Source organism: Boleophthalmus pectinirostris, unplaced genomic scaffold, assembly GCF_026225935.1.
Source record: "Boleophthalmus pectinirostris isolate CB_2022bp ecotype Guang Dong unplaced genomic scaffold, ASM2622593v1 HiC_scaffold_4, whole genome shotgun sequence".
NCBI lineage: Eukaryota > Metazoa > Chordata > Actinopteri > Gobiiformes > Gobiidae > Boleophthalmus > Boleophthalmus pectinirostris.
The window spans coordinates 1,912,497-1,933,509 of record NW_026571353.1 but is presented as its reverse complement, the minus strand read 5'-3'; the positions used below and the strand labels follow the sequence as shown (position 1 = coordinate 1,933,509).

Sequence of the window (21,013 nt, the reverse complement as noted above, 5' to 3'; positions counted from 1 at the left end):
TGCAGTGTGAACGCAGATTCAGTTGGCCTATCCAGTTTTGTATAATACCAGTGGTGAAACTTGAAGTACCAGTACGTGGACAGCTTGGTAGTTTGTGTTTTCCAGCGTTAAAGTCATTCTCTATGTGCGTGAATGAGATGTAAGTCAATTCAAATGAAGCTAACGACAATAGCTGCTTCTAAATGTTCTGATCTATGTTTTAATGTCGTTTCCTCATCACAAACAGACCTGGAGTTGTGTTTTGTTTCATTCACACATGTTTAACACGCAAACCCTGTTCTTCTGTCAAAAGAAAAACATTCTGGTCCACCTTGTGATGTCATGTGGTAATAGAGGAAGTGCATTACGGTGACCAGATTTTCACAATAAAAAAATAAAAATCAAAACTGGGACATCCCCATTTTTTTTGATAGTTAGTAATAATAAAACAGCAAAACAAGTGCAGTTAATTAAAACTATTCTGAACTCGTCCCATTCATGACAAAGTGTGAGTCAGTATCTTCACATTTTCTTCGAGTTTTGGTCATTTTTAAGCAGCTTTTTGTATGGAGGATTTTTTTTAAGTTTCAAATTGTCAGTGAAAGTTTAAAATACCATTACAAAGACGCAGCAGCCTTGTAATTATGATGACCAAAAAAAAAAAAAAAAGAATGAAAATCTATCAACTGTGGACATAGTGAGGCCAGATAAACATCAGCCAATAGAAAACAAGGCTCCCTCATTTTCTATTGGCTGTTAGGTTGTCAATCAAACTCCCTACGTTTCTAGTGTAACTGACTCATCGGTGTGCAGGGATTATGTGGTTTATGCAGCGGTTCTTAGAGGCTTTTTCAAACTGTAGCTTCCTCGCATTTCGCACAAAGTTTGTTGCGCCGTGGACGAGAATCCACGACCAGTTCGCCACAAAAGGAAGTCGGTTTTTGAGGTCGCTGAAAGAAGAAGAGAAGGGGAAAAGGAGCGAAGACAAACGGAGGTGATTCTTGGAGATTCCTTCCAGCGATGGCGCGAATGAAGCAGACGAAGGGTCTAAAAACTGATGCGTCAGTTGCAAAATTATTTCTAGACGGGTCACTTCAACAGTAATTCTGAACGTGCACTGGATGTAAACAAACATGATTTCTAGAGTAAAGAGGCGGGACGAGATGTTTCTACTGAGGAGCTGTGGAGGAGGATGGTGGCGTCACACATGCACAACATTTGAAAAAGGACTGTTGCTGTATTTCACTTCCCTTAAAAAAATCCTCTGTACAACCTTTAAAACTGGGACTGTCCCGGGGAAATCAAGACATCTGGACACCCTAGACTACATACTGTACATCTTTGCTAGAATCATTTGGCAATTCCAGGGCTGAACTCATGCAAAAGCCTTTTCTGGATTACCCCCCGATGTCATCACGATGTTGAACTGTGCATTTTCAAATGAAACAAAACACAACGTCAAATGCTTTTGGTAGAATTTGTGTTTTAGGAACAAAACTACACCGGGAGTTGACATAAAGGCGAGCGCGATTACAGACTACTTGTTCTGCGTCTTATCTCATGAAAAACACAGTAACAAGCGTCTCCACTCCAAAGTTCTCAAACTCTTTCCTCGCTTCCTTCCTCCTATTCCCCCTCTCCTCGCCTCCTGGCTCCTATCTCCTCTCGAACCTGCTCCTGTCTGCTGCTCGGACCGTGGCTTACTGGACCAGAGAGCATTCCTCAGAGACCACTTAGAAAGACCACGGAGGTATGGAGGAGCAGACAGGAGCAGACAGGAGCAGGCAGGAGCAGACAGGAGCAGACAGGAGCAGGCCCGGCGTTCACAGGGGGGGTAGGGGGTCCAGGAGGAAGGAGAGGGTGGGCTGTCAAGGTCCACTGGTGCTGCGGCTCCACTCGGCTAAAGCCAGAGTTATTTTTGATATTGTACCTTTTTCTATAGATCTCATTTAGGTCACAAAACCCAACAGTTTCTGTGTCATTACGAGCACGTTGTGAGCTGTAAAGTTAAAAAAGTTAAAGTGATGAACAAATGAGTCTGAAATGTAGTTAAAGTTTCATGAGGAACTGAACTGGTCGTATGAAAACCAACTTTGACTTTCTCCCGTTAAAATATTGTTCCTTAACAGAAACATGAACCTGAAGAGGATCTAGAGTCTTCCAGGAGTGTTTGTGTAATTTAGTGATCTCTCTTGGGCCCTATTCAGACCCTCCTCAAGGTTCACTGTATGAGGCCACGGCTCTTGTGCGAGCCTCCGCCCACAAAACAATACATTACAATTTCACAAACCTGATACAATGTGTAGTAGTGTCAGATGCACATAAGGACCTCACAACACACGGGGCCCACACGGGGCCCACACGGGGCCCACACGGGGCCCTTCAGTATCTGCTGTGTTCTGCTCTGATCTGACCTCCTGTTTGTGTTTCAGGGAGAAAAGACCAACAATGGAACACACTACAAACTCCAACTCCTCTACAGCAACGGTGAGTGTGACCTGTACACACACAAACACACACACACACACACACACTACACGCACATGAACATGCACACACACGAACACACAAACACACTACACACACATGCACACACTGACATATGAACACACAAACACACTACAACCTCAAGCTCCTCTACAGCAATGCCAAATGTGACCTGCACACACTACAAACACACACACAAACACAACACACTGCACACACATGAACACACTACAAACTCCAACTCCTCTACAGCAACGGTGAGTGTGACCTGCACACACACACACACACACACACACACAAACAAACAAGTAAACACACACATGAACACACACAGATGAAAGCACACACAGATGAACACACACATGAACGCACACACATGAACACACACACACACATGAACACACACAGCCCTGGTGAGTGTGACCTTCTCTGCCTACACTGTGGAACACTGTTGTCAAGGGAAACCAAATACTTCTACTTTTCAGAGTACTCTTCCAGCAGCATACTTTTACTCCTACTTGAGTAATATTTGTAGTAAGTAACAGTCAGTACTCTTACTCAAAGTTTGATTTAACGACGACATCCACGGTCCTAACCGAGTCAGAAGAGCATCTACGACCTGAGCAAACACATGGTCCAATGGGCGGCTAAAATCATCTAAAGCTGCACTGTGGAACTTTTCTACCTGCTTCTTGTCTCCATGGAGATGTTTCTTTGCCTTCACTGATCATCAAAGCCCCGATAAGAAAAAGGCCTCTCCATTTAAATGACCATATGCTCCGAGTGAACCTAGAGCCCCCGACGGCCCTGCCTCCCCCTCCCCAGACGCTTCCACAACACCCCCCCCCTCCACCTTTCTCTCTCTCTCTCTCTCTCTCTCTCTCCTTCTCACGCTCTCTCTCTCCCCCTTTCTCTCTTCACCTTTCTCTCTCTCTTTTTCTCTCCCTCTCTCTGAACTCTTTCCCTTCCTCTCCCTCTTTCTCCCTCTCACCTCTCTCCACTCTTTTTTTCTCTCTCTCCTCCCTCTCTGCTCTCTCTCTGATCCCTGCTCCCTCTCTCTTCTCTTTCCTCTCGCTCTCCTTCTCTCTCTCTCTCTTTCTTTCCCCCTCTCTCTCCCTCTCTCTGAACTCTTTCCCTTCCTCTCTCTCCCTTCTCTCCCCTTTCTCCTCTCTCTCTGATCCCCGCACCATCCCCCTCTCCCTTTTCTCTCCTCCCTCTCCCCCCTCTCTCTTCTCTCCTCCTTCTCTTCTCTTCTCTTCTCTTCCCTTCTCTTCTCTCTCCTCCCTCTCTGCTCTCTCTCTGATCCCTGCTCCCTCTCTCCTCTCTCTCTCCCCTTTCTCCTCACTCTCTTATTCCCTGCACTGTCCCCCTCCCCTTTTTCTCTCCTCCCTCTCCCCTCTCTCTTTCCCTCCTCTCTCTCTCCTCCTTCTCTTCTCTCTCTTTCTCCTCCCTCTCTCCTCTCTCTCTGATCCCTGCTCCCTCTCTCCCCTCTCTCCCTCTCTCTTCTCTTTCCTCTCGCTCTCCTTTTCTCTCCTCTCTCCCTCTCTCTTCTCTTTCCTCTCGCTCTCCTTTTCTCTCCTCTCTCCCTCTCTCTTCTCTTTCCTCTCGCTCTCCTTTTCTCTCCTCTCTCCCTCTCTCTTCTCTTTCCTCTTGCTGTCCTTCTCTCTCCTCTCTCTCTGTCTCTCTCTCTGATCCCCGCTCCCTCCCCCTCTCCCTTATCTCTCCCTTATCTCTTTCTCTCCCTCTCTCTCCGTCTCTCTCTCTCTTGTGGTACTCCCCTGGTACTCCCGCTGTGCTGCCGTGGCTCTGCACCCATGGGAGGCACATAAAAGACACCCCCCTGTGCTCACCCCTTCCTCGGAGCCCTATCAAAGCTCGTCCCTGTCCTCTTTGAAGAGAGGAAGAGCAGCTCGAGGCCCGTGTCCCCCCCCCCACACACACTCTAAAGAGCAGTACGGAACATTTCCTCTGGATCGTCCAAGGACCGACTGGGACAATGTGGCATCAAACGTCTGTGTGGAGAGAAGCAGGCGACGCCACCGAGATACACTTCTGATCTGTGGAGAGGCGAGCCTGCTCACACCATGTTTATCAGTGCATTCTGAGCACAGTAAGGTGAATGCCACACTGTGGAACATTCCAGAGGAAAACAATAACATCACCATGGAGACAGGCAGGTGGCGGAACTCGAACCTGAAAAGTTACATAGTGCCCTTTTAATGTAGGAGTAGTAGCAGTATTAGTAGTATTAGTGGTAGTAGTATTAGTATTAGTAGTATTAGTAGTAGCAGTAGTAGTAATAGTAGTAGTAGGAGTAGTAGTAGTAGTAGGAATATTATTATTAGTAGTAGTATTAGTAGTAGTAATAGTAGGAGTAGTAGGAGTAGTATTAGTATTAGTATTAGTATTAGTATTATTAGTAGTAGTAGTATTAGTAGTGGTAGTAGTAGTAGTAGTAGTAGTGGTAGTAGTAGTATTAGTAGTATTAGTAGTAGTATTAGTATTAGTATTAGTAGTAGTAGTATTAGTAGTAGTAGTATTAGTATTAGTATTAGTAGTAGTAGTAGTAGTAGTAGTAGTGGTAGCAGTAGTAGCAGTAGCAGTAGTAGTAGTAGTAGTAGTAGTATAGTAGTAGTATTAGTATTATTATTCTTAGTAGTAGTAGTAGTGGTAGCAGTAGTAGCAGTAGTAGTAGTAGTAGTAGTAGTTTGTTTTCTTCAGTCATGTACTTCATCATGTACTTTAATAGACTATGTTATAAACATTTCACATAAAACTATGACCAAAAGAATTTAGGCTCAAGTGAATTCACTTCTGAATGTCCGACCCTTTACACATGAAGATGCCAAGAACACGACTGCAGCAACTTGGACAGCACAGAAAAAACAAACAAACAATAATAATAATTTATAAAAATAAGAACAGTGCTCATGAGTTGAGTGCAGTGGTTCTTTGGAGTAAACTCTATTCTATTTCCTACACCTTCAAAAAACAAAACAAAACTTTTCCCTTCAGAATCATCAACATTTATCCTACACACTGACCTGCCTGTGTGACCACCACAATCTACATTATTACGTCTTGTAGCGCGGCATTGGCAGTGTGGTAAATTGTCCCATAATGCAGTATTCTGCAGTGTGTACATACATACATACACACATACTCTGATGAAAGTACTGGAGCAGAAAGTAGGTTCAGTCCACAGAGACTCACTGCATGACGACTTCAGTCACAGTAGTGTGCTGTTATGACGGGAAGGGCATCTGGTTTAAAACAAAACTGCCGGTCCACTGTCACCACAAAAGGAAGCAGAAAAAAGCTGCTCAGAATAAACCCCGCCCACTCAAAAGAACCAAGGCTAACCACTCTGCCAGAGCCCTCCCTGCTCTGTTGTGAGTGTGCAGAGGGTCACGTGTGAGTGTGCAGAGGGTCAGGTGTGAGTGTGCAGAGGGTCACGTGTGAGTGTGCAGAGGGTCACGTGTGAGTGTGCAGAGGGTCAGGTGTGAGTGTGCAGAGGGTCAGGTGTGAGTGTGCAGAGGGTCACGTGTGAGTGTGCAGAGGGTCAGGTGTGAGTGTGCAGAGGGTCAGGTGTGAGTGTGCAGAGGGTCAGGCGTGAGTGTGCAGAGGGTCAGGCGTGAGTGTGCAGAGGGTCAGGCGTGAGTGTGCAGAGGGTCAGGCGTGAGTGTGCAGAGGGTCACGTGTGAGTGTGCAGAGGGTCAGGTGTGAGTGTGCAGAGGGTCACGTGTGAGTGTGCAGAGGGTCAGGTGTGAGTGTGCAGAGGGTCACGTGTGAGTGTGCAGAGGGTCACGTGTGAGTGTGCAGAGGGTCACACGTCATTAAACCATCACACTCACACGAGAGCACATCTGCTCCTGCCAGCCCCTGCCTATGCACCTGCCGACAGGGACAGGACAGGAGTAACATGCATCAGGGACTTGACCCATTCATTTTCTCTGCACAGCAAAAATCCAAGTTGTTTTTAACAGAAAAACGTGTAATTTTAACTATTTGAATGTTAAATGGGGGGTGGAGTTGGGCTTATTTGTCAGAGTTGATCTGGTTGAAGTTAATTCAACTTCCACTAGTGTTAATTTGGCATTTATACATAATTTCATCTTAAATTAACTCAAATAAAGTGTAAAAATAAAACACCTCTTTATGTTGTTTAGCTAAATCAGGATAACTCTACAAAGTGTTGTCTGTTTACGCTCAAAACATTCATATAACTCTTGATTTTGGGGTTAAACAGGAACTTTGGTCCAGTGTGACTTAAGGAACATTTCCAAAAAATGTTAAATTCACTCTAGAACAGATGGGACTCAAATAAACCCTGAGAAAATGTTCACGTTGATTCTGTAAGAGTCAATTTGAACATTTCACTTTTTGCTGTGTGGGTGAAAGCTGCATTTGACCCGTCCTTCAGTGTGTCTGGGTTAAACGTGTCGGGGCAGTGGGACACATCTCCAGATCTTGTGCTCGTCTTGGCCAGGATTACCTCAGATCTACTGTGCACGACACCCACCCAGACTCAGGGAGAACACGCAAACTTGGGAGTGGAACCCAGAACCTTGTCGCTGTGAGGCGAGGGTGCCAGCCTGAGCCTCTGTGGCACAGGGCGGAGGAGCACACGGTGTGGGTGGGGGCAGTCCTGATCAGAGGGCAGCGCGTGAGAACCGTCTGGGAGCAAACATCACAAACATCATGATCCAAAAAGTCCCGGTCCCCAACGCCACATTCCACACTCCAGTCTGGGACTATTCCACACTCACAGAGAGAAGATGAAGGATGGCTCACAGATGTTCTTCTCATTTAACCCCACTCTTACGGAATCAATTACCAGTGGGACTGTCAAACTTGTATCGAAACTAGATACTCTTTTTTTGCAAATACCGATATGAAAAAAGTCCCATTAAAGGTTGTATAGAGGATTTTCTAAGGGAAGAGAAATACAGCGACAGTCCTTTTTCAAATGTTGTGCATGTGTGACACCACCTTCCTCCTCCACAGCTCCTCAGTAGAAACATCTCCTCCCGCCTCTTTACTCTAGAAATCACGTTTGTTTACATCCACTGCATGTTCAGAAGTGACCTGTCTAGAAATAATTTAGTGACCGACGCGTCAGTTTTTAGTCCCTTCGTCTGCTTCAGTCGTGCAATCGCTGGAACAAATCTCCAAGAATCACCTCAGTTTGTCTTCGCTCCTTTTCCCCTTCTCGTCTTCTTTCAGCGACCTCAAAAACTGACATTCTTTTGCGGCAAACTGGTCGTGGATTCTCGTCCGCCATCGCAACAAACTTTGTGCAAACTGCGAGGAAGCGACAGTTTAAAAAATCCTCTAAGCATAAACCACATAATCCCCGTGCGCTAGTGAGTCAGTTACACTAGAAACCTCCTGAGTTTGATTGACAACCTAACAGCCAATAGAAAATAAGGGAGCCTTTATTGGCTGATGTTTATCTGGCCTCACTACGTCCACAGTTGATAGATTTTCATAATTATTATTTTTTGGTCATCACAATTACAAGGCTGCTGCATCTCTGTAATGGTATTTTAAACTTTCATTGACATTTTGAAACAAAAAAAAATCCTCCATACAACCTTTAACAGGACAGAGCAGAACCTTTCCTGAATGTCTTTAGAACGATCGTGAGTTGTACAGAACAAGTAAAAGAGCACATAGACTAGTACACACATGGACCATGGAGGATTACACTCATATAAGACACATGGGAATAGAAAAGAAAGTTCTACCATTTAATGTGGAAAATGATTCTATTGTCTAAAGAATGAGTGCTTTTAGTATCATTGTGGTATCGGAATCAGTTCTGAGAAACAAGTCTATTCTTTGGTATCAAAATGGAGATCTAAATGTGAGTATGGTGACTGCACTAACTGGAAGACCCTCTTCTGTGAAAGAATCCAAAGCCACGTGTCTTCAGAACTTCAACCCAAATAACGAAGTGAGATTTGAGTGCAGGTTTGTAAATGATCAGAGCTGTTTGTTCCTCTGCTCACACACTGGGCTCTGAGGTTCCTCTGTTATTCAGTCTCAGAATTCTGAATAAAAACTTAATTCTGCTTTAAAAGGTCCATTTAAGCACCACCTGAATTAAGTTGGTGGTTTATTCCAATTTTGAAGCTGGATTCTCGATGATGTAAATGTTTATTCTTGTTAAAAATAATTCCAATCGTTCAGTCACCACCAGCTCTGTCACCTTTCTGACGCGATCCCGACGATCCGGCTCCACCAGTCCTGGCTTCGGACTTTCATCCACGTCTCTTTGGATTTGTGAGCGGGATGTGGGAGTGGGCTGAGGTGGAGCTTTGTCTCACTTTGTCTTCTTCCTCCTTCTCCGACACTCTTCCCTTCTCCTCCTCAGCTGACAGATGTAAAGTGTGATGAGAGAATTCTCCAGCTGCTGCTTCGCAATTATCATAGGAGCCACTGCGGAAAAAGTTTAGATCGTGTTTGTGTCCGTGGCGTAACGACAAACCGAGATGACAGAAAAGCCGGGAGCAGTTGAAGTGTGTGTTTTCTTCCGGTCGATGTAAATACGTTGGTGTCTCTGTCCAATCAGAACCTTCCCCACCCCCAGACGTACAGCGGAATTAAATAAAGACGATTTAATGAGTTTTCCATGTAAACCTCAATTCAGAATGATTATTTTCATGTATAAATAAATAAATATTTTAATTCCAAATGATTTAATCCAGAACAATGAATTTGGAATTAAAAAACATCATGTAAAGGTGACCATAGACTGACTGTTGTGTGATTCTCAGGTGTGAGGACAGAGCAGGACCTGTACGCACGCCTCATCGACTCAGTCACCAAACAGGTGTGTGCTGCTCCTCTTCTTCCTCCTCTTCTTCTTCCTCCTCCTCTATTCCCCTGGTCTCATGCTCTTCTCTCCTCTTCTTCTCCCTTCAGCCCATCTCGTACGAGGGACAGAACAAGAACCCGGAGATGTGCCGTGTGCTGCTCACTCACGAGGTCATGTGCAGGTCAGTGGAACATGACACGAGGAACACGGAGCTCGTTCTCCTCCTCCAAATAACACGAGTGCACTTTTACAATCCTTCAGAAATGTGTTCAGATGTTCAGCTCATTGTCTTGGGTTTTCTGCATGAAAGTGTTTAAACAGCTACAGTCTGTGTGCTCGTGTGGACCGAAGAACTTCTGAATAGACTTTAAAAAGCTCTGCACGTGATCTGTCCCATCTTTAAAGCGTAGAAAACAGAACATGTTCATTTGAAACAGTTTACAGTGGTCCAAAGTTCTTCCTCACTCACCTTCTGCATTCAGCGCATCCTCATTACTCACCACGACGAGTTTATGAGTTTATACTTTCAGAGCGAAGTTTAGCCGTCACATTGAACTTAAGATAACAACAGCTCGCATGCTTAGGGTGACCAGACGTATTTATTTCCCCCGGACAGTCCCAGTTTTGAGCCTGTGTCCCGTGTCCCAGTAGATTTATACAAAACCACTGATTTGTCCCAGTTTTATACAAGAAATGTCCCAGGTGTCTCTATTTTGGACCAATTTGATCCCTGTCAGCAGTAAAGGTCATTTGTTTAGGTAAAATACAGAAAAGCTGCTTAAAAACAACCAAAACACAAAGAAAATGTGACTATACTGACTCATGTTTTATTACAATATTATTATTAACAACCACCAAAAAAACGGGGATGTCCTAGTTTTTTATTTTGAAAATCTGGTCACCTTATATTCAGGTTAAAGTGTGTTGGATGATTTTGAAGATTTTGTCATTTATATGTAATTTTGGGGGGATAAAACCTGGAGAGATGTCATGATTTCTAACAAAAAACTACAAATTTAAACCTAAAAATGTTGCCAAACTGTAATCTGAACTGTGTTTTAGTAAAATGAGTGGTCCAAGCTTGCCATAGGCTCTTTAAGGTTTAGGAACAGACACCTTAAGGTTGGGGTTTTAGGACAACTTTACTAAAACGATCTTGGTAGAACTCTGTTAGAAAATAGAAAATGATGTAATATGTGGATGCACACAGAGACCCTGAGAGCTGCTTTTATCACAGATCTGTCCTGGTGGTTCAGCTCTTCGGGGGCCAGGCTCAGGTGGTCGCATGGTCCTTTATTATAGGACGGTTGGGGGTTTGACCTCAGCTCTGACCCGTGCAAACAGTGGTTGGGTCCTGGGGTGAGGGTCTGGAGAATAAAATCCATGCGTTTGTAAATGGGACCAACAGCTGAATGTTTGCGCCGATCTCGTCACATTTATTTCTCCTGCAAAGTTCTCTTCTTTGGGTGAGTTTGGTAGAACGTGCAACAGGTTTCTCCAAACGGTGGTGCTTGTTCATGATCTGGGGCAGGGGCGGCTCCTGACAGTTGCTCCGGTGACTTTGTGAGACGGGTCAAATGCAAAGGACAGTTTTTATTAAAGGGACGTTAAACATACCTACAAACCAACATTCAGTGATGGAGGGATGATGGAGAGATGTTGGAGGGCTGATGGAGGACTGATGGAGGGATGATGGAGGGATGATGGATGAATGTTGGAGGGGTGATAGAGGACTAACGGAGGGGTGATGGAGTGATTTTTGAGGGGTGATGGAGGGCTGATGGAGGGGTGTTGGAGGGGTGATGAAAGGATGATGGAAGGATGATGGAGGGATGTTGGTGGGATGTTGAAGGGGTGATGAGAGGGGTGATGGAGGGGTGATGGAGGGATGATGGAGGGTGATGATGGAAGGGATGATGGAGGGATGATGGAGGGGTGATAGAGGTGTGATGGAGGGATGATGGAAGAATGATGGAGGACTGATGGAGGGATGATGGAGGGATGTTGGAGGAGTGATGGAGGGGTGATAGAGGGGTGATGGAGGGGTGATTGAAGGATGATGGAGGGATGATGGAGGGGTGATGGAGGGGTGATTGAAGGATGATGGAGGGATGATGGAGGGGTGATGGAAGGATGATGCAGGGCCGATGGAGGGATGATGGAGAGGTGATGGAGGGCTGATGGAGGGATGTTGGAGGGCTGATGGAGGGATGTTGGAGGGGTGACGGAGGCGTGATGGAGGGGTGATGGAGTGATTTTTGAGGGCTGATGGAGGGCTGATGGAAGGATGATGGAGGGATGATGGAGGGCTGATGGAAGGATGATGGAGAGGTGATGGAGGGCTGATGGAGGGATGTTGGAGGGGTGATGGAGGGCTGATGGAGGGATGTTGGAGGGTGATGGAGGGGTGATGGGAGGGGTGATGGGAGGGGTGACGGAGGCGTGATGGAGGGGTGATGGAGTGATTTTTGAGGGCTGATGGAGGGCTGATGGAAGGATGATGGAGGGTTGATGGAGGGATGTTGGAGGGATGTTGGAAGGATGTTGGAGGGATGACGGAGAGGGCTGACGGAGAGGTGACGGAGCGGTGACGGTGCAGAGGTCCTGAGTGACAGCAGTGACCCGGGCTCTGGGGGTTATCCTGGGGTAGACTCCGGGGGCCGTCTCCCTCGCCATTGTGCGTGGGCGCAGCAGATGCCCGAGCGGGACTCACAGCTGGCTAATAACACAGAGCCAGGCAGAGGGCACAGCTGGGGAGTGGGCCGTGGGGCGGGGGCAGGGGGGGCCGGGGGCAGGGCGGGGGGGGGGCTCCGTACAGGCCCGGCGTTGGGGCAGGAGCGGCAGATGGCCTGGGAAGGGGGCACTTTTGTTATGCAGCCGAGGGGACAGGACTGCTGACGGATGGGGTTGTACGTGAGTGTGTGTGTGTGTGCGCGAGTGTGTAGGTGTGTGTGTGTGTGTGTGTGTGTGTGTGGGGAGGGGCCAGTTTGATTTGGAAATCAATGTGACAGATTGCCGGGCGGCTTTACTCCCTCAATGGGCTCTCTCTGTTTGTCCGAGTGTTGTTGTACCTTTTCTTCTTGCGCTCCTCTTTTGTGCGGCCCCTCTCCTCGCGGGGGCCTCCTTTGTGGGGACCGGGTGCGGGGCCCGGAGCATGTGGTGGCTGCCCCTCCTGTTGACTTTTCTCTCTCTTTGTGTGCGTTTGTTCTCAGCCGCTGTTGTGAGAAGAAGAGCTGTGGCAACCGCAACGAGACGCCCTCCGACCCGGTCATCATCGACAGGTGAGCCCCGCCCACGAGCGCAGCCGGCCAATCAGCACGCACCTGTACCACCAATAAACACACACACCTGTACCACCAATAACCACATACACACACACGCACGCACCTGTTCCACCAACAGACACTATTCATGCTTACGTCACAATCCAGGAAGACATCTGGAAACATGTGATGACAACTTCCTCTGGACTCTGTTCGCAGTAATAATGTGCGTTCATTTATTTATCCGTCTTCCACTCGGATCTCAGATATGACGTCACAACCACGCTTCAACCATTTTATTATGTTTTGTGTGTCCGGCTTAGAGAAAAACATGGAAACAGAGCTTCAGCTGAGTACGAGGCCCCAAAAGTCTGTGCTTCAACCACACAACCTCCAGGAAGAATTCAGTATAAATAGTATAATTCAGTATAAATAGTATAATTCAGTATAAATAGTATAATTCAGTATAAATAGTATAATTCAGTATAATTCAGTATAAATAGTATAATTCAGTATAAATAGTATAATTCAGTATATAAGTGAAGTGAAAGTGTTGGTGTCACGTGATAGTCCATCATTTTAGCATGTTAGCTGACAGGAAAAACACGGATGACACCTACAGGCAGTGATATGGACGCAGAAAGATACTGCAGTAATCCAGGTGCAGTAAGCAGTGTTGGGGAGTAACAGATTACATGTACCAGAGTTATGTAATCAGGGTACAAATTATGAGTAACTGTATTCAGTTACAGTTTCTGTTTAAGTGAGTTGTAATCAGATTACAGTTACTTGGTTGAAATAAATGGATTACACAGAGGTATTTTACAGTTTTCACTTGTTGGACTATAATCTAAAGTCTAAAACCAGGTCTAAACCAGGTCTAAACCCAGGTCCAAACCAGGTCTAAACCAGGTCTAAACCAGGTCTAAACTATGTCTCAAACAGGATTTAACAAGACTAAACTTCTTCTGTCAATAATATTTTTATTTTGGTCAAGTAAAGTCTGGACTTTTTATTTTCTTTTATCAGATAACACATCTTATGTTACGATTTCCTCATCTTTGCTTCTCTACAGCAAATCAAGTAATCCAAAATATTCAGATTACGTTACTCACCTCAAGTAACTTAATGGATTAAGTAAATCTTTATTTATATAGCGCTTTCACAGACATTTCTGTCCCCAAAGACACTTTATTCAGCATTATTCATTCAACATTCATTCACTCTACACCTGGTGATGGTAAACTACTATTGTAGCCACAGCTGCCCTGGGGCAGACTGACAGAAGCACAGCTGCCATGCCACTCGGCGCCATCGGTCCCTCCGACCACCACCATCACTCACACCACTTTCATACTAGGCAAATTGGGCGAAGTGTCTTGCCTAAGGACACAATGACTGAATTGATTGCATTTAACTGACCTTGACTATCAACTGTTTATGGAGACCTATGCAGCATGTTTTGGGTTGATGGGGGAAACTGGAGCACCCATCCAAACACAAGGGAGAGACATACAAACTCCACACAGAAAGGCCCGGGCGACCCGGGGATCGAACCCAGAACCTTCTTGCTGTGAGGCATGAGTGCTAGCCACTCAGCCACCGTGCCGCCACATGTTACAAACTACATTTTGGGGTATGTAATCTGTAATCTGTAGGGGAATACATTTTAAAAGTCACCTTCCCAACACTGGCAGTAAGGTCCTGCAGTAATACAAGTGACTGAAACTGTCATTTCAAACACCAAAGCTCCAAACACAATGAAAACACTTCATACTAAACAGGAAACACTGAGCATCTTAGATTCTATCTCGGAAACCTTGCTCGGTCTCCTCCGAGTCCTTCTGAGTTCCGCTGTCCAAGGAAAAAGGGCGTGTTGAGCCGGAGGGATAAACGAATGCACCATTACTCTTCCAAAATCTAGAAAAAAATTAGAAAATATCCCAATTTTCTTCATCTCCATGTCATTGAAGTTCAGTGGATCAACAATTCCCACCGTATCTCAGTTTTCATCATTTCTACACTGGGTACATGTAATTAGAAGAGATGTGGCCAAATTCCAGATGATTCCAAACAGCACACACGTCTGCAGTCTTCATTTTACCACTGATCACATTTACTTCAGTGGGTTTGATCGCTTTAACTTCTTGGGTTCTTTTTAAAGACAATGCAGTAAAGTGTATTTACCTTGTTGACATGTTTCGGCTGCTGCTGCATCTTCAGAACTGTGCCCGGTGTTGGTGGTGACGTGTCGTATATCAGCTGTTGTTACTTCCTGTGGGCGTGGTCAGACCTGATGGACCTGGCAGGTCGCTCAGACTGACCACGCCTCCCGTCGCCTGGTGTTCTCTGGAGGAGGGTGTCCCAAAAATGAAAATTGCAAATCATGCAATAAATCACACATAGGGGAAAGAGACTGGACATTCCACATTCAAAAAAAGGAACACCTAAAGGAATGCGAAAAGGAAACATCAGGGAGACTCACCAGAACACAAAAAGATAAAGCAGAACAGGAAAACCTAAAATCCTCCATGTCAGACACTGTAAAAGGAACAACCACATTCTGGATTGGGACGGGGCTCGGGTCATCGGATCAGAAAACAACAAATTCAAATGCTGGATCAAGGAGGACAGTGAAATCAGGAAACGAGGCACGGACAGCGTTAACCGTGATGACGGCGCTTTCCTCCTTTCACACACCTGGGACACCCTCCTCCAGAGACACCGGGCGACGCTGATATACGACACGTCATGCAGCAGCAGCAGAAACATGTCAACAAGGTAAACACACTTTACTGTTTTGTCTTTAAAAAGAACCCAAGAAGTTAAAGTATATAAGAAGACAAAGTGAACATCTGGTTTGATCACAGTCGGTTGAACTACACCAGAAGTTTCATTGCAACTTTCCGAACATCTTCCTGATTTGTGACGTAAGAGGCTATACACACACACACATACACACACGTATCGACCAATCAGCACGCACACACACAGCTCAAAGTCATAATGACGTCTCTTATGATGCGCTGGGACACATGGGCGAAGAGCTTTTCAACTGGAAGAACTGCTGAGTCTAGTTACGGCTTGGATCTAGTTGGACCTATGGCTTGTTCTGTTTAAGTTCTGGTTGGTGTCAGTTTGGTCCGGGGTTTGACCTGCGCAGTTCGGTCCTGATTATCATGTTGTTGAAAACGAGTCTCCGATCTTTTTCCTTCATTGAGCTACTCGGTAACACTTTATAATAACTACACCTTATTTAGCCTTAATAAAGCATGAATAAAGACTTAATTAATAACAACCAAAGACTTAACTAATAATGATTCACGCTTAGTAAATGTTTAATAAATCATAATTAGTCTTCACTTTAGAAAAGCTCTCAGAAAGACTTAACTAACAGATAACAGTTGCCTGAATGATCATTGTATTACATTTTTAGTAAATCATTCTCTCATAGTTTACTAATGATTAATAAATGCTCAAATGGTTAGTTCATGAGTAATTAAGTATGAAATAATTATGAGTAACTATTTACAGCACAGGCAAATTAAGTGCAAGTGCTAATTAAGGTAGTAATTAAGCATTTACTAAGCGTGAATCATTATTAATTAAGTCTTTGTTCATGCTTTATTAAGGCTAAATAAGGTGTAGTTATTATAAAGTGTTACCAGCTACTTTTACAAAACAAAAATGCCACAGAGTTACTTGTTTTAGCATTCACAAGAAACTGAGTAAATATAAGAGCTTGATGACTATAAAAATATAAACCATTATCCATTTATTAGTGCACAAAGTTCGGCATCAAAGGGATACATGGACAATGGTATTTTTTTTCCATACGTCAACAAAATGTGGAATCAGTCAGTTTATGAAAAAGCCGTCTGATAGAACGTTTCCTCAGAGCGCTCCTCTCCTCTCCACAAAGCTCTGGTCCTTCACACGTCGCGGTGTTTTGTCTTGTTCAGAATCCTTTGTAGTTTTTCAGATCAGTTTTCCAAAGTCCGTCCGTCCGAACAGCTGCGTTTCTCTTTTGAATCCCGGTTCTTCACCTAAACCCGGTCTGAGCTCTGTGTGGAGGAGGAGAGGAGCCAGAAGAGGAACCAGAAGAGCCAGTCACAGTTTGATGCCTATAAAAATATAAACCATTATTAATTTATTAGTGCACAAAGTTAGGCATCTGGTAGCTCCTGAGCTACAGGCTGGAGACCGCTGTCGTAGAAATACAATATTTTATAGGATGTTGAATCTGAGTCTTGTTCTGGTCTTTGCATCGCGTCCCTGCAGGTTGGTTTTAGTTTAGACGTGATTTTTGCTACGAAAATGAACTTTGTAAAGAAATAAATCTGTATCTTCAGCACAACTCAGACTCTGCTCTTCATGGGGCAACTTTCCTCATAAGTGCCGTGTAACGCGTTGGCTCTGCTCTGTGTGAGTTACACCTGCCCTTTGCTCCTGTCTGCTCCTGTCTGCTCCTGCCTTCTGCTCCTGTCTGCTCCTGCCCTTTGCTCCTGTCTGCTCCTGTCTGTTCCTGTCTGCTCCTGCCCTCTGCTCCTGTCCGCTCCTGTCTGCTCCTGCCCTTTGCTCCTGTCTGCTCCTGTCTGTTCCTGTCTGCTCCTGCCCTTTGCTCTGTCTGCTCCTGCCTTTTGCTCCTGTCTGCTCCTGCCTTTTGCTCCTGTCTGCTCCTGCCTTTTGCTCCTGTCTGCTCCTGCCCTTTGCTCCTGTCTGCTCCTGCCCTCTGCTCCTGTCTGCTCCTACCTGCTCCTACTTGTTTCTGCTTTGTCCTACCTACTCCTGTCTTCTTCTCTCTGCTCCTGTCTCTGTCTCTCTGCTCCTGTCTCCTTCTCGCCACCCCTGCCCGCCCCTGCCTGCCCCTGCCCGCCCCTGCCTGCCCCTGCCCGCCCCTGCCTGCTCCTGTCGTCGTTCCGGGGCTCACATGTGCTAAGCGTTGTGCTGACAGACTGTGCTGCTGCTGTAATGGTTCTGTGTGAGGGCCAGCACGTTGGGGCCGTTTATCATGTCCAAGCCTTCCACTTTTGGACTCATCTTTTACGCTGTGGTTTTTTTTCTCTCAGGTTTGATGTTTTCTCATAATTTCCGTGAAAAATCAGATGTGAGACCTGGAGCAGGGAGTTCTGTGTGGACGCTTCTGGCTTCACATAAATCCGAACAAAACACAAGCGGCGATGTTTTGCGAGTTTTAACTGTGCAAAAGCGCTGAAGGAGTAGGTTTAGCACTCGCACTCACACTGGAGGGTTGTCAGTTCAAATCTCACCCACGCTCATTCTGTCTTTGTGCCCCTGAGCAGTACACTTCTTCCCACTAACAGTAAAAGTGGGAGGCTGCAACGGGAAGGGCATCCAGCTTTAAAAAGTATTAAATGACCTATGCATGAAAAAAATCTATGCACTGCCAAAGTATGACATCCACAGCAACAACTGGAGAGTGAAAATTTAAGGGTAAAATATTTCAGAGTTATTTTTTAACACAAATAAATTGTATTTTAACTATGTGAAAGTTAAATGGGGGTTGGAGTTGGGGTTATTTGTTATTTGAGTTAATATGGTTGAAGTTCATTCAACTCTTCCTAGTGTTAATTCAACTTCCCTTAGTATTAATTTGGCTCCTTCCACCCACCACTTCAAACTCCCGTGAGAAAAGATCAGTTTGAACCAGTTTTGTACATAATTTCATCTTAAATTAACTGAAATAAATAGCAGAAAATAAAAAAAGATGTGACTAAATCAGGATAACCCTACAAAGTATTATTCGTTTACTCTCAAAACATTAATATAACTCTTGATTTCAGGGTTAAATAGGAACTTTGGTCCAGTGTTACTTATACCAGAAGTGTTAAATTAACTCGAGAAAAGATTGGACTCAAATAAACCCGGAGAAAATTGTTCAAATTGTGTGAGAGTCAATTTTAACACTCCACTTGTTGCTGTGTCTTTGTTCACTTTTATGTTAGATTAGATTGAGGCTACGTCCACAATCACACATGTCGGATCAAGAAATATTCACATCCAAAAGACAACGGAGCACAGAGTGAAAACGATGTAATACACATTCCACACCTGTATGTGGCGCTGTAAACAATGATAATAATATTTAATGCATATCTTATTACAGTTTTTTTTAAACTTTAAAGTAATTTAGCAGATTTTAGATGTATCCCAGAAATATCGCTGTTTTTTTTTTTTTTAGCCATAAGATTTGGATGAGAATTATTAGAATAACTTGGTCTCAAAATCCAACAGTTTAATCACCCGTGTGTAATCTTTGTTATTGATCTGTGTGTGTATTCTGCGTGTTGTTAGTATTACTGCTCCGTAGGCTACACATGTCCCATTTTGGCAACGCTCTTGCAGTCCGCAGAGGCCAGTTCGAGGGCTGCCGCCTTCGCTGCGTCAGACCCTTGAGGTGATGGGGTTATGATGTCATCATTTTCCAAAAGCTGCGGTTTGCTCGTCCACATGACAATGCAACCTCGTCGTTCTCAGATTTCTCCACTCTGAAACTCTTCTCATAAAACACTGTTTTCACCCGAAACGCGAAAGGCCAAAACGAATAAAAACTGGCCCTGAGAATAATCATTTCAAAATTCATGTCACTCAGAGGTTCACTATGTCACTTTTCTAGAGGAGGATCTGCTTCCTCTTTTACTGGTCAGATCTGTGGAGAGGCGACTTCTCTCACACCAAGAACGCAGGTTTCAGTGAGCGATGCCATGCAAAAAGCCTCCACCAGCATTTTACTTTTACTCCTAATTGAGGAGTGTTTTATTGAAGTAACAGTACTATTACTTGAGTAAAAGTTGTGCTTCCTCTTCCCATTGTGAGTAAGTCTAAAGTGGCAAAAGCTTTAAGTGACAATCTGAAATGATTTGAACTGTTGTTTCTTGTAACTCCTTCAGATTTGATTGAGTTTGTCTCTTTTTTGTGTCTGTCCTAAGAAAAGTTGATTATATTTTCTGTCCTTTCACTTACATAAACTTTAAACTAAATATCAAACGTTACTTCCAGACAATTACTCTTTAAGTTTTGTGTAGTACCTTTCCCAGAATACTTTTCTACTTGAGTACAGTTTTCTGGATCATTTATCATTCATGTGGACATTTCACTTCACAAATTTACCCATGTCACAGTTTGACTTTTCCTCATATATTTGATCCTCTTAGCGTTGGTTAGCCTCCCGTTAGCTTCACACCTGCTATCGGCGCTCCCTCCTGTGGGGCCCCGTGCACATGTGGCCCCTGGCATGTACTAACCGCCGTGCTGACAGACAGTTATGGCGCAGTAATGTAGTGCGCTCAGGGCTCGCACGTCCGGGGGATTTGTCCACTCTCCACTGTCTGGGTCCCATTAAACGCAGTGATAAATACTGTGATGTCCCCTACCCCCTACCCCCTCCCTCCCGCTGTCTGTGAGGGGGCTGGGGCTTCATGTACTGTACTGGACGTCACAGGGCCTCCTCAGGCTCTGCTCCGTTCAGGCTGGCTGCCTCCTGACAGAGCGTCTCTGAGGAGCGCTCTTCAAAACGCTTTTCACAAAGAGACGAGAGACCAGAGTTATTGTTTTGGCCCAGTTTAGACCTGGACTGGACTTAAACCCAGAGATGAGACCTGGTTTAGTTCTTGTTAGACCCAGAGTTGAGGTCTGGTTTAGTCCTTTTTCAGTCTTTGACCCAGAGTTGCGGCCTGCTGGTGCTGGTTTGGCTTTGGTTTAATGGTTATTTAGGTTTCGTTCAGACTGCAGGGCTTAATGCTCAATTCAGATTTTTTGTGTGAAATCCGATGTTTTTGCGTTTTTGCGAGGTCGTTCACATTTCCAATTAAATGTGACTTGTGTGTGACTCCTGTGTGAACATTAAATGGCCCAAAAGTGTCCCACATGTGACACTGGAGACACGTCGACGTCAACCTCAGCGAGCGTCTCTGTGTTTACAGAAGTTGTCCAAACATGGACGCAGCATCGAGCACCTGGAGATTTTAAAGTTCCTCTCGTACCGGAGCCAGAACATGAACAACTTACTTGTTTTAAGGAGGAGATTAAGAAGGAGAAGGACGAGGTTTTTGGCCGTGGTGTTTTGTGATACAGTCCATTGAAAAGAACGTGTGGATGTAGAGACGTAGACGAGAGTGGTGGGGGAGTGATGTGCGTCGCTTCAGTGACATGGAGTTTATTAACAATTTTCATATGACGAGAAGAACGTTTGTGTACATTTGTGTCTTGTTGATAACGTGTAGGTGGATGAATGCACTTTGGCCTTTCAGACTGAAGTCACATGTCAAAAGATCAGATATGTATCAGTTTCAGGAGCACATATCCAAGTGTCCTGGGTCACATTTGAAAAAATCGGATCTGTGTGGTTCAGACTGTCATTAAAAGATCAGATACACGAACATAGAGGCCAAAAAATTGGATTTGGGTCACTTCAGTCTGCAGTGTGAACGTAGCCTTAGTC

The 21,013-nt window shown here is 44.9% G+C and overlaps 1 protein-coding gene across 1 annotated transcript in view; it reads left to right on the top strand.

Moving 5' to 3' along the window:
• The window catches only part of ebf2 (EBF transcription factor 2), an 80,560-nt gene that overhangs the window by 8,171 nt on the left and 51,376 nt on the right, over nt 1-21,013 (top strand). The window contains exons 4-7 of the mRNA XM_055161590.1: nt 2,412-2,466; nt 9,249-9,304; nt 9,397-9,470; nt 12,502-12,570. Of these exons, the coding sequence (XP_055017565.1) occupies nt 2,412-2,466; nt 9,249-9,304; nt 9,397-9,470; nt 12,502-12,570 (254 nt within the window). The remainder of the gene's footprint in view (nt 1-2,411; nt 2,467-9,248; nt 9,305-9,396; nt 9,471-12,501; nt 12,571-21,013) is intronic.